The sequence below is a fragment of the Vulpes vulpes genome, chromosome 13 (assembly GCF_048418805.1).
Source record: "Vulpes vulpes isolate BD-2025 chromosome 13, VulVul3, whole genome shotgun sequence".
Taxonomy (NCBI): Eukaryota; Metazoa; Chordata; class Mammalia; order Carnivora; family Canidae; genus Vulpes; species Vulpes vulpes.
In genome coordinates, this window is record NC_132792.1 from 86,182,388 (window position 1) to 86,195,138 (window position 12,751).

General features: G+C 37.8%; 1 protein-coding gene across 11 annotated transcripts in view; it reads right to left on the reverse strand.

Annotated features, from left to right (window-relative positions):
- The window catches only part of PTPRM (protein tyrosine phosphatase receptor type M), a 777,617-nt gene that overhangs the window by 419,685 nt on the left and 345,181 nt on the right, over positions 1-12,751 (reverse strand). For all 11 annotated transcript variants that reach the window (XM_072734918.1, XM_072734917.1, XM_072734916.1 and 8 more), the window contains exon 5: positions 11,171-11,286. In XM_072734918.1, coding sequence (XP_072591019.1) covers positions 11,171-11,286 — 116 coding nt within the window. The remainder of the gene's footprint in view (positions 1-11,170; positions 11,287-12,751) is intronic.

Here is a 12,751-nt window from a genome sequence, read left to right on the forward strand (position 1 = left end):
GAGTCTGATGTGGGACTTGATCCTGGGACTTCAGGATCACGCCCTGAGCCGAAGGCAGGTGCTAAACCACTGAGCTATCCAGGGATCCCTCTTCCAGTCATTTTCAAGTAAAAATCTGATTATAGAAATTTCGAATCTCATGCTGCTATTTACATATAGTCCATTTCACTATGTATCTGTAATATCTGAATGTTATTTAACCAACCTTTGCTCAAATTTTACAGAGAAGTTTGTCCAAATAATAGATATACACAATGCATGCAGTAATTAGAAACCAATGAAATTAGAAGTTCTTTAGTCTTAAAATCAAATATCTCACCGTTGACTAGATTAACTGAGCCTTGGGGAACTTAGAGGCCTGACACTGACAAACATTTCCTGTTACTTTAAAGCTTTGGGTTTGCTAGGCAAAGAATCGACCCTGTTTCCTTCAAAACTATAATAACGACTCTCTAATGTGAGGAAGATGGCAGTGCCTGCATAATCATTCACCATCTAAAAGACGGGGCTAGTCTTCAGCATGGCTGGCTAAGAACATCACTTTTTCCCTAATCAATATGCCTTAAAGTACACAACTTTTTCTGAAAACATAGCTGAAAATGAAGCTAAACATGCAAGAGAAAGCAGGCTGAAAGCCCAGTGGTTCTGAATTTCAACTGAAATTATCAATATGATCTCAGGACATGTTTTAAGTGTGTGTGTGTGTGTGCATGCACATACATATGTATATATCCTTGTTCTGCCCCATGGGAAGATCCAGAGACAAAAGAACGTAGTAATGAGCACCTCTTATGCTCAGATTGTAATTTGTAATGACCAGTTCCACTAAACAAGAACCAGGGTTCCCTGGAGAAATTCTAGGTCATCAAGGTGGAAAATGTAAAATATAAGCCTGGAATGTATTGTCCCACCAGAAAGTAAGAAAGCCATGTCAGATGACCCCAGGACAAGAGCCACCCACCTGAGTAAGCCCCGTTCATGAGCAGCAATAAAGATAATAAGTGTGATGGATCAAAACACATCAAACATGTTTAAATCCACAAGCTGATGACAATGACAACAATGTCATGACGATGACCATGATGTTGGCAACAACAACAATAATACTAATAACCCCTTCAATGACTTCTAGGTGATGCCAGTTAACTACCTCATTATTTTTGAAAACTTGCAAAAAAGGACAAAGTATTTATACAATCTTCCCTTTTATATTTCCATATTAGGGTAACCCAATTGATACACTGAGAGTTTGATACAAGAGAGTTTTTCTTATTCTAGCTACTGAACCAAGAAGTACTGATATCACAGAACCCTTCTGAAACCCTTAGTGAATTAATGAATGTAGGAATGGTCTTCAGTGGCTGATAACATCACAAAAAGGAACACAATTTGCAAGAAACACAATTGGTAGAACAACACATTAAATGACACCCTGGAGGGTAACGAGCAAAACTCAAAATATGGGAAACTGTACAGGACAAGCACAGTTTCAGCAACAACTACCATCACCACAAAAGGGGGAGGGGGAGTGGATAAAGAACCTAAAGATAAAGAGGACTTAAGAGACTCATTATCCAATTGCAAAGTGTAAACTTTATTGCTATCACAATTCAAACAAACTGCTAAAAGAAATAAGGTTATAAGACAGTCAAGGAAATCTGAACACTCACAATTTTTTCAGGGCATGCATGGTGCTTATTATTATTATTTTAAGGGCTCTTATCTTTTAGATCAGAGGTCTGAGGCTAAATCCAGCCTGTCACCTGTTTTGTACAGCTCAAAAGCTGAGACTGGTTTGAAAAATTTTTTAATGATTAAAAACACAAAGCAAGAATAATATTTTGTGACAATGAAAATCATATGAAATTCAAATTTCAGTGTCCACACACAGAGCTGCATTGAAAACGGCCACTCTCATTCATGTGTGTGTTTCTATGGCTGCTTTCCCACTACAACAGCAGAGCTGAGCAGCTGCAACAAAACCCGTCTGGCCTGCAAAATTTACTATCTAGCCCTTTACAGAAAATGTTTGCCAACCCCTGTTTTAGAGAAACATTTACAAGTTAAATGATACGATGACTGGGATTGCTTCAAAACAATCAGAAGGGGAGCAGGTGGAAACAGAGATGCAGCAATTGGCCACATATTGTTAGGTGTTGAAGTTGGACGCCAAGTGTATGAGGTTTATTACATTATCTCTCTACCTCTGTGTGTATTCTCAACTTGCGTAAAAAAAGTAAAAAGAAATTTTTCTTCAAGGAACCGGTTAGAAAATAATCGCTCATTTTTGTACTTCTGAATAGCTATCTTAACCATCATTATTTCCCCAAATGATTCTGCTGCTGACTTATAAATACCCCAATGATGCATAAGTATTTTGTCTAGGTTTCATCCACTTCCTGTGAAAGCATCAAGCCATCTATATGGTAAAGATACCACTACCAGTAGAAGAGAAAATGCACAGTGACAAAGTGAAGCCATTAGTAGCTGGTTCTTTGGCAACAACTGCATAACTAATATACCTAGTGTGTGGAGTGTGTAACAAACATTTCTTGAGTGAAAGGAATAACGGGTTTCCAAATCTTAAGAATAAACAGAAAAACCATTAGTCAGTCACTTGTCCTTTGTGCTTAGAGGACATCACTTCTTATAATAGAGACAAACAATTTTATTACACTTGGACAAGAGCCAATGCCCTTTCTTTTGAATGAAGGGAATGAAGGATGGCAGTTTCATAAATAGGAGAGATGCAGAAGAGAATAACAATCTACTTTATGATTCCAAAGTTCATCCTCTGTAGGAACTGCCTGGCTGCCGCTGCATGCCAGTCAGAGATTGTCCAGGTCTTGTCTCACACTGAGTCATACCAGGACTAGGGGGGGACATGGTTTGTTCTCCGTTCCACCTCTATAGTCCAAAAGACATTTTTAAGATTAAAGCCCATCAGAAGTTGCCAAATTTTCTTTCCATCTCAAGGAAGGACTTAAGTCAACTTCTCTCTCTCCTTCCTCTGTGTGTGATGCCAGATTATGAGACCAAAAACATCCTGGGACTCTCAAGGCCACCTGCGGCGGATACATAAACCTCCTACATGAAACATTTTCGGTTTTCCCCTCCTTCTGAAAAGAAGAGGTAGAAGAGGAAAAAACTAGAGATTCTAATAGTATCCAAACTTTCCAGGGCCTTCAGTCCAAGGCCTGGATCAGTAAAAGGAAAAGAAAGATAGAAAGGTATTCTCAGCCCCTAATCACAGAAATTCCAGAGCACAGCCACCTCTATCTTCTCTTCTTGTGACATACCTATGGATTTTTGGAAGCAAGAAAAACAAATGAACTGTTTGATGTATATGAGAAAAGCAACAACAACAAAAAATGCTTTCACAGGATTTATGGTTCTTGGGGCCAAATAAGAAGCCCTTGAGAGGACTAGATGCCTTTCTCTTCTCCCCTCCAAACTGAACCGTCCCGACCTACTGTTTTCAAGTACCATTTTCCATCCTGGCCTGGAGGCCTTTAGACTGCTGGGGAGGACAAAGCTCTCCAAATGCTGCTCCAGCTTTTTCTAGGGCATCCTTCTCAAAGCGCCAGCAATTTATATCTTTCTTGATTGAGTTAGGTAACATCTCAAAATAATATTTATTAATTAATGCCTCCTGGAATCTCCCTCAGTAAGTCATACTGTTTGTCAATGTAAAAGAAATCTTTTCCTTTAAATTAAGCTAATCCAAAATCACACTAAGTTAAAACATATGGTATATGCTTTGAAGGCTTTTGGTAGTTTCAATCTGAATGTTCATGTTGCATTATATATATATATGGATATTCAATTGACTAAAACAATAATGGATGTAATTTCAACCACTCAAAGTTTTAAGGAGCAAATGGTTCCTATAGCAACTAAAGACAGTCCTCTTTGTGTATTCCTGGTATTTTCTATGATGGTAAGTGATGTTAAATTTATGCTTTAATATATATGGTGTAAAATACCCAAGTTAAGCTTGCCAAGGGCACTATAATTTTACATCTTTTCAAATCATTTTATGGCTTTTATATATAATAGCAAAATTGGTCTGGTATACAGTTCTGATTTTTCCCCCTCATCATCTTTAAAGAAGCTAAAAGCCACCAAGAAAGGTTGACCAAACATATACATTCCTTAACAAAAAAGCCAAGGCAACATCTACACACATGAGCAGAATTTTAATTTTAAACTCTGATAAAAGCTATCACTTAAATTACTACAGTATATTAATGAATCCACAAGGAAATGCCTGAGTCTTTGTACTGTGCAAGAGGCAGTATAGTTAAGGATGTATGTTCTGGAGTTAGACGGCTTGGTTCAAATCCTAGCTCTTGTTACCAGCAATGTGCTATTGGAAAAATTACTGAAACTTCCCAAGCCTATTTCTTGTTCTATGGGCATATAAGAGAGTGCTCCTATGGATGGGTCCAGAGAAAAAAATGCCCAAACACAGCCTAGCAGAGTATCTGCCACACAGCAGTGCTCAGTAAATGGAGTTGTAATTCTTTTATCTCAAACACATCTGTTGAAGTCAGTGATATAAATACTAATAATATAATTTATAATTTATTCATTCATAAATAAAATTCTATAAGTCAGAGTATTCTTCTGAGAACCATTTTAAGTTGCAAAAATCTAAAAGATTTTCCGTTTTCTCTCTCTAAAAAACCCCACAAAGGTCTAAAAATGTAGCTCAGAAGAGAAATGTGAGAAATGTATTATTCAGGTGAAAAATACTGTTTTCCCAACTGGGTAATTGAAGTGAAATTATATATCAAACTCTTAAAAGAAAAAAATAATTTCAAGGTCAACAGCTATAAAAGTTTTAATCCTAAGTGAACATTATTCTTATAAATTCAGTGTTTCCAATTTAAGAGCTCATACTGAATTACATTTCACACACACACACACACACACGAGTGAGGTGGGTTCATCCCTCAATTACTATGACACAGGTTGTTGTCTTAGTGAGGACTCAAACATGTTAGCCTTGAGAGGTATATTTCTATTACCTTTAATTGAGGTCCTGCGGTAAGAATTTTTTTTCTAAAAAAATGAATTAGAGAACAAAATTTTATAACATGGGAAAAAAATACCTAAGGGAAAGGTATAAGAAATGAAGGTTTAGAAAAGATGACATATTAATAACCACATTTGCTTCCAAAATTACTCAAACTCTGCATGATATTGCTTCATACTCTGAAATAGTAAAAGGGACATCAGTAGGTTCTATATGCCCCTTCTCTCATCAAAACCATCCCTTGGAGGTGAACAACTGTATCTATAAAACAGGCATCCCAGAAAGACAGATGCTGTGCCTGTTTTTTTGTGCCTGTTTTCCTGGTCCAACTATGGGCCTCTGAGACTCACCTGGAGGAGACACATGATTTGTTCAGGCAGTCAGTAAACTAAGTGCCATAAGTAGGTATTTACTAAGTATCTCTTATGTGACAGGTACTATTTTAGCAGCTACATTGCAACCAGTGTTTTCAATAGAGTCCTTCATAGTAACACCATCCAATTTCCTTTTCTATTTCTTTGAACACATGTTATGAAAGCATTTAAAAATGTTATTCTGGTGCCTCACTTCTAATGAACACTAAGCCCCATTTGATAAAAAAGTAAAACTCAATGATATTGTACTATGATGGTTCCAAAGTTAACACAGATATTTTCACTGTAAATCTGAGTATATTTGGTTAAAAGACCACTGTTATTTAGAAGTACTCAATGAAGAAAAATATCCACATGGTAAAATTCACTTATTCATAAATGTATATTTATAATCGACTTTACTAGCAAATGAAATTGTATGGAGGAGCCTCCTCAAGGATTAAAAATGAATTAAATACATAATATACTATTGTGTTAAAGTTTCCTACCTTTCCTGGGCTTTCATTTTCTCATTAATAAAATGAGGAATTCAATTTGAAGACTGATCCACATCCAGATATTATATAATTCTGTGATTCTAAAAAGTAAGCCATTGAAAAATGATAGGGGTCTCTATCTGTTGAGAGAAAATTATTATTTTCCAGGCTTCCTTGGCCAGCTACTATTCACCCAACTTGCACATGCCAATTCCTGGCTTGATCAAAGCTGCCATTTATCTATTGTTGAAAAGGCATCTCCACAGCCTCCCTGCTTTCTGCCATGTGTCCTGGAGGCTGAACCACTTTCACTCCCCACTCATTTCTGGGTTTGATATGGTAGCCAAATATCGTAGATCGAATGTTTCTGTTTCTCCAAAATTCATATGATGAAACCAAATCTCTGATGTGATGGTACTGAGGTGGGGTCTTTGGGAGGTGATTAGGTTTGGGTGAGGTCATCAGAATGAAGCCATCCTGATAGAACTGGTGTCCCTACGAGGGGATGCCTAGCCCAGAGCTCTCACTCCACATATGAAGATGCAGTAAGAATTTGTGTATAAACCAGGGAGCTAGAGCTCACCAAAAACTTCACCACAATGGTATCCTGATCTTGGACTTCAGTCTCTAGAAGTACAAGAAATAAACATTTGTTGTTTTAAGTCACCCAGCCTGTGATAGCAGCCCAAACCAAAGAAGACACTGAGCAAGAAAATGAAGGAATTTGGAGGAGCCACCACAATGATTAAAAAAGAATCCAATAGCAGAAGTTAAAAAATGCCCAAACTACATAGGTGCAGGGGAAGAAGACAAGGTGCCCCCCCCCCCCCCGCCCGTGTTTCCTGGAAAACAACGTGCACAAGCCATCTCCAGATTTATGACCATCAACACTAGCTCTGGTGATCATCTTTACTTATTGAAAAGTGAAAATAGGCATTACAAATATTAATTCTCAGGGGAAACAAATGTATGTAGGAAAACGAAACTTAAAATACTTAAGAAAGAACAACAGTAATTTTAATATAATTATACATGGCTTAAGTGATTTTTAGGACTCTGTAAAAAATACATATCTCAGAAATTGCTCATCAGCATGTAATATGTAAGTATGAAAAGAAAAAAACTAAAATTCCATTTTCTCTTCTCTGTATCTTATATATGTATAGATATAGAGTATGTATAGATACTCTAAGATATTTTCAAAAGGTAGGCTCACAGTGATCAGGAAGTTGATAATAACAGGCAATACCATCATGTTTTGGGTACTTGAATGATTTTACACTTACATTTCATCTGAGTGTATGCCACAGTTACAGTCCCTGCTGTATTCATAGATGGTCAAACTGATAGCACACAGCAAGTACATTCAACAAATGCACTGCACATCAGTTTTGTACTACAAAAAAAAAAAATCAGTTTTGTAGATGCGATCTTCCTACTGTACCTTGCCTGGAAGGTATTTTAAGCCCTTTGCTGCTATACTAATGGATGCTCATTTTGTTATATTGTTGTTTTGTATTCTAGGAAAACCAGTTCTATGTTGACAATAACCCGTAGTCCACAGATGAGACAGAGAAAATGTAAGCAGATGGGACACAACTTGTTTTTTTTTTTTTTTTTAAGATTTTATTTATTCATTCATGAGAGACCCAGAGAGAGAGAGGCGCAGAGACACAGGCAGAGGGAGAAGCAGGTTCCATGCAAGGAGCCCGATGTGGGACTCGATCCCGGGTCTCCAGGATCACACCCCGGGCTGCAGGCGGCGCTAAACCGCTGCGCCACCGGGGCTGCCCAACAACTTGTTAATCATAAACATTTCTTCATTAGTGTCATCATCAGATTTATATGTGATGTGCTTTGTTTTTGTGAAAGGCTCTGATAGTGATTATATTTAATCTATATTTTAAACAATCAAACCACTGGCCATTTTCACAGAGGTGGATCAATATGGACATGTAATACATATGGACCTTTTTGTTTGTTTGTTTTTTGGTTATGATGGCTCCTTGATGTTAATCATGTAATGTCAGTCACAACCAAATTATTCCAACAGTATGGTAAGTGCATACTATCTATTCACCTAGAACTGTAATATAGGAAGATGCCATAGGACAGTGGAATCAAGCAGGTGTTAAGTAAAAGAAACACAGGTATACTATCCTCAGCTATGCCATTTACCTTTGTGACCATGAACAATCCTGCACCTCAAATTCATCTCTAAAAGAAATAAAAGACCATGGGATACACCATGCACTTGCCTTTGGTGGAACTCAAAATATGGTAATACAAGTAACACGAATAATTATAAATGATTATACTCTGAAGCATCAATGTTCCCCAAATAAAAATGTATTATTAGTTTCTAAATCTTAACTTACTACTGAGAAGATTCAAATAACAGAAAAGTCTAAAAATATATTTCTCATTCTTTTCCTGCCTGGGTCTCAGAATTACTTTAAAGACACAAGTGACTTTTTACTCAGACAAGCATTTTTGAAACTGTGTAGATTGGCGGAATGAAGAAATGCTCATATTTATAGGTCTCCACTCGAAAGACCTGAGCCATGATTCCAGGTTTGCTTCTCCCCACAACTTTTAAAGAATGACCTCAGGCAAAGGCCAGGGCATGGGCAAGGGGGCGGAAGGGCTCTATGAAACCATCACCTGCCACAAATCCTCACTGCTACATGAAGCCACTCTGCACAAATACAATTTAATAGAAACCATTCTTGCAAGTGAAGGATGCTAGTTTTATTTCATTAGCTATTAATAAACATTTCCCCACAGGATGCTTACTCAACTAGAGGAAATAAATCATTTAACAGTGAAATTATTCTAACATCACGAAGATTCACAAATTCCATGCCATGTCCAGGACAAACTAAGTTACACTTAGAATTTCAAAGGACATGATCATGTGAAAAGCTACAGGGCAACAGGTAGTCATCAATGACAAGAAGGGCAAGACAGATTGGGTAATAAAGAAAGACATTAATGGATGAATTATAAAAACAATTTATCAACACTAATGATCAAATCTAATAAAACAAAAGCAAGAGAGTCTGGGAACATGGGAAATTCAACATGACAGCACATCGAGGCTACTGAATACAGGTATCACTATACCTTGGGTTTTGCCTTTTTTCATTCCTTACTTGGGAATGTGTTGTGCTCTGCTTCAGACCAGTGACTGTCAACCCAGGATGCACCCTGGAGTCACCTGGGGAGCCCTGAATGAGGCCCTATCATAGACCAATTAAATAAGAATCATGGTGTAGACCAGGCATTTAAAAAAAGAAAACAAAAACAAAAACTCTCCCAGTCATTCTAAGTGGAGTGAGAGCTCAGACTTTGCATTTAGACCTGTTTTTTCAAAATAGCAGCTAGCTTTCTCCCTATGACATGACAGATTCTCTTTAAAAACAAAGTCTTCCATTTTGTAGTAGGAAGTAGTTAAAGATCTCCAATGCCAAAGACAATGCTGAAGTCCAACCATGACCATCCCAAGCCCAGGATGCAAAAAAGAGAAAATTGTATTCTCAACTTGCCTATAAATTCTTGAGAATATCTAAGACTCTGTTGAGACGAGTGTTTAGACTTACATTGTGTTCTCTGAAGTAAGATTAACACAAATATCAGGATCCCAAAACTATTTTCCATGAAAAATTAAGATTTCTAGAGATAAATCAAAGATGACAGGATAGTGTCATTTTTAAAAGGTAGTTAATGCATTGTGGAAATTATCAATGAAAAATGTCTGTCTCATCAATTACCATACGCAGTCCATCTTGATCAAGTTAAATACCAAACAACCACTAAGAAAATAATTTTCAGTCTCAAACATCAAGATTTTAAAAGAACTAGGAAGTGGGATATACAGGAAAAATTGAAGTCAAATACAGAAGAACAAGGTTAAGCACAGTACTCATGAGTTGCAAAATTTCTTACACTAGTGAGTATAAAAATTTAAGAGAGAAAGAAACAGTAAAGATGAATCTGGTGCATGAAAACTCAGTCCTCTGCATACATTCCTCCTTCCCGGCCAGGGGATGTTCTCGCAGGGCAGGATGATGAGAAAACAGTGACATCCAGGTAGTAAGGTGAGGAACTGTGCAGTGGATCCAAGCGTATTAAGAATCTTCCTCCAGAATGTATTACCCAGTTGTCAACATATTATTGGCTACTCCTGGGATGGCACAGTTGGTTGTTTTCCATTTTCCCCAGAAGTAGAGGAATAAAAATGACCATTTATTTCAGCTGTGATGATGAAAAGGTAAGGGGAATGTCAAAGTTACAGAGTGTCATGCAAATGTGACACGTCACAATCACTAAGACACTGTAGAAGAGGAAGGACAATACGAGATGGAGAGGTGACATCGGAGAGGAAAGGTCAGTGTGCATGAAGTGAAAGTCACGGTGGGATGGAACAGATACACAAAGAGGTTAAGTCATGAAGCAGCTCTGCAAACTAAAGTAAGTAATAATTAACCAAACTAAAACAAAACCACCAAGATCTACAAGGAATGAGGGATAGGTGGGAAGCAACACTAGGCACAGTAAAGAATGAGCATCCTGCACATCAGTGAGTAAAAGATAGAAACAAGAATGGGAGAATGCCACAGCCTAAAGAAGCATGTGGTATTCTGGTTAGAGGGGACAGGTCACTTCATCCCACTCATTGTCTCAGAATCCTGGTGACTGTGGATAAATCCATGAAACAATTTGCCATGCAAAATACTTATGGTGGAATTTGAAAGACTGTAACACAAGCACACAAATTATGATTACACTAAAAATGTCTACTTAAATATTCAAAAGTAAAAGATGTGTTGTTATTTTCTAACTTGAGGCTTTTTTCTCCTTGTGGGGATTCAAATTATAAAAAGGTGTACATGTGTGTGCACACGCACATGTGTGCACGTGTGTGTGTGTGTGTGATGCTCTGGCTATTTCTCAAGAAGAAGAGTAGGGGAGAGCTCTATATTTGATACTTTAATAACGTGCTCTAATAGTAATTTCACAACCATATCTTCAAAGCAAGATAGCTAAGTAGAAGCAAAAGGAAAGAACAGAAATTAAAAATAAAAAAAGGTCTGTGAAAAAGAGTTAGCTTATCTAGAACTCTTAGTAATCTCGCAACTTATCACTAAAGGAGGACAGGGACAGAGACAATTCACAATTCACAGGATCAATTTTCCATCAGTACCCCTGGGCCCTTCCCCAGTGGCATGCACCTGTCCCCGGGCTCTCCCTGAACAGGCGACGGTCAGTTACTGTACCTGCAACCACAGCTTGTCCCCCGCCACAGTCCGGCCAATGGCACTGCACTGGAAGGTGGCAAACTGGCCGGCATTGACCTCCACATTCTGAATCCGCAGGAAGTGGGGAGTTCTGGCTACATGAAGAGAGAGAATTAAAGACATTAGAAGTGGAGATCTGTAACTTATAATGTGTCTTTTTTGAATCTATCTGCAATTTCAGGCCCTTCCATTCTGTTCACCTTTGAAGAAAACATCGCTTTTGCTTATAGGAATGCTTTCAAGATTTCATTACAATTGTAAAAGGTATCATGGAAGGCTTTGGTGTGCTCTGTGAAAGAACAGAGAAGCCAAGCATTCTGGGATAGAACCAAGAAGAAAGAAGATATTTTATTGTTCCTGCTGTGCAAATTATCATAGCTCAGCAGTCTTCTCGTAATAACAGATCTGTATTAATAAAGATTACACTGAAGCCTAATTGATGTTTTGAACAAAAACATATTAGATATTTATACTAACAACATGAAAAGAACAGTAAGAAGTTAAATGGTGTTGTCAAGGAAACTTTTTAAGCCAAGTACAAAGCTGTGCGTAATATATATTTTAATACAACTAATCGGTATGCAGCATTACTTATGTAATATTTCCCAACTACCAAAAATACCCCATAGACAGGCTCTGTGGAATTATGTTGGGACTGCCATAGCGTGGCAGTTTCTGCTGATTCTTATTCCCAATTCAAGAAGAATGATTCCAAATGCTAAACAACATTAAGTCTCATAACATACATTGTCCACGGGGGACAGCCCTCTGAATAAAGGATAATTCTATTTGATCTGAGAAGCACAGACCAAATCTCTGCAACAGAGCAAAAACGTGTGGTAAGGAACTAGAATGACAGGTCAGGAATTAAATTTTATGATAACTTCTATTTTTTAAAATATTTTATTTATTTATTCATAGAGACACACACACAGAGAGGCAGAGACATAGGCAGAGGGAGAAGCAGACTCCACGCATGGAGCCCGATGCTGGACTCGATCCTGGGTCTCCAGGATCACACCACCCTGGCCGAAGGCAGCGCTAAACCGCTGAGCCACTGGGACTGCCCAACTTCTATTTTTTTAGGAAAAAGTCTCATCACAGCAGTGATAGGGTAAAAGCAAAGGGCTGGGAAAGGAAGAGGTTAGGGAGTAGAAAAGGGAGAGAACAGGATGCCAGTGTTTTCTAGGAGGGATGGGTAAATCTGGACAATAACTAGAATAAATTTCTTCTGCCTTTCTGGCTTGCCCTCACTTTCTTTCTTTCTTTTTCTTTTCTTTTCTTTTCTTTTCTTTTCTTTTTTTTTTTTTGACTTGCGCTCACTTTCAATGTGTCTTTAGGCCATGCCTACACACTTTCAAAGAATGGTACCCCACTACTGAGTACCCAAACATGATACACCAGCACTACTATCAGCCTGTGCAGAACATAATTAGGAATGGAAGTGGGTTACTACCCAAGAACAAAGAGAAATGCATTTTAATATCAGTAACACATAGGTAAAGTCCATTACTAATTTGAGGGCCACTAGTAATTTGAAAAATATATTCATGATGCTTA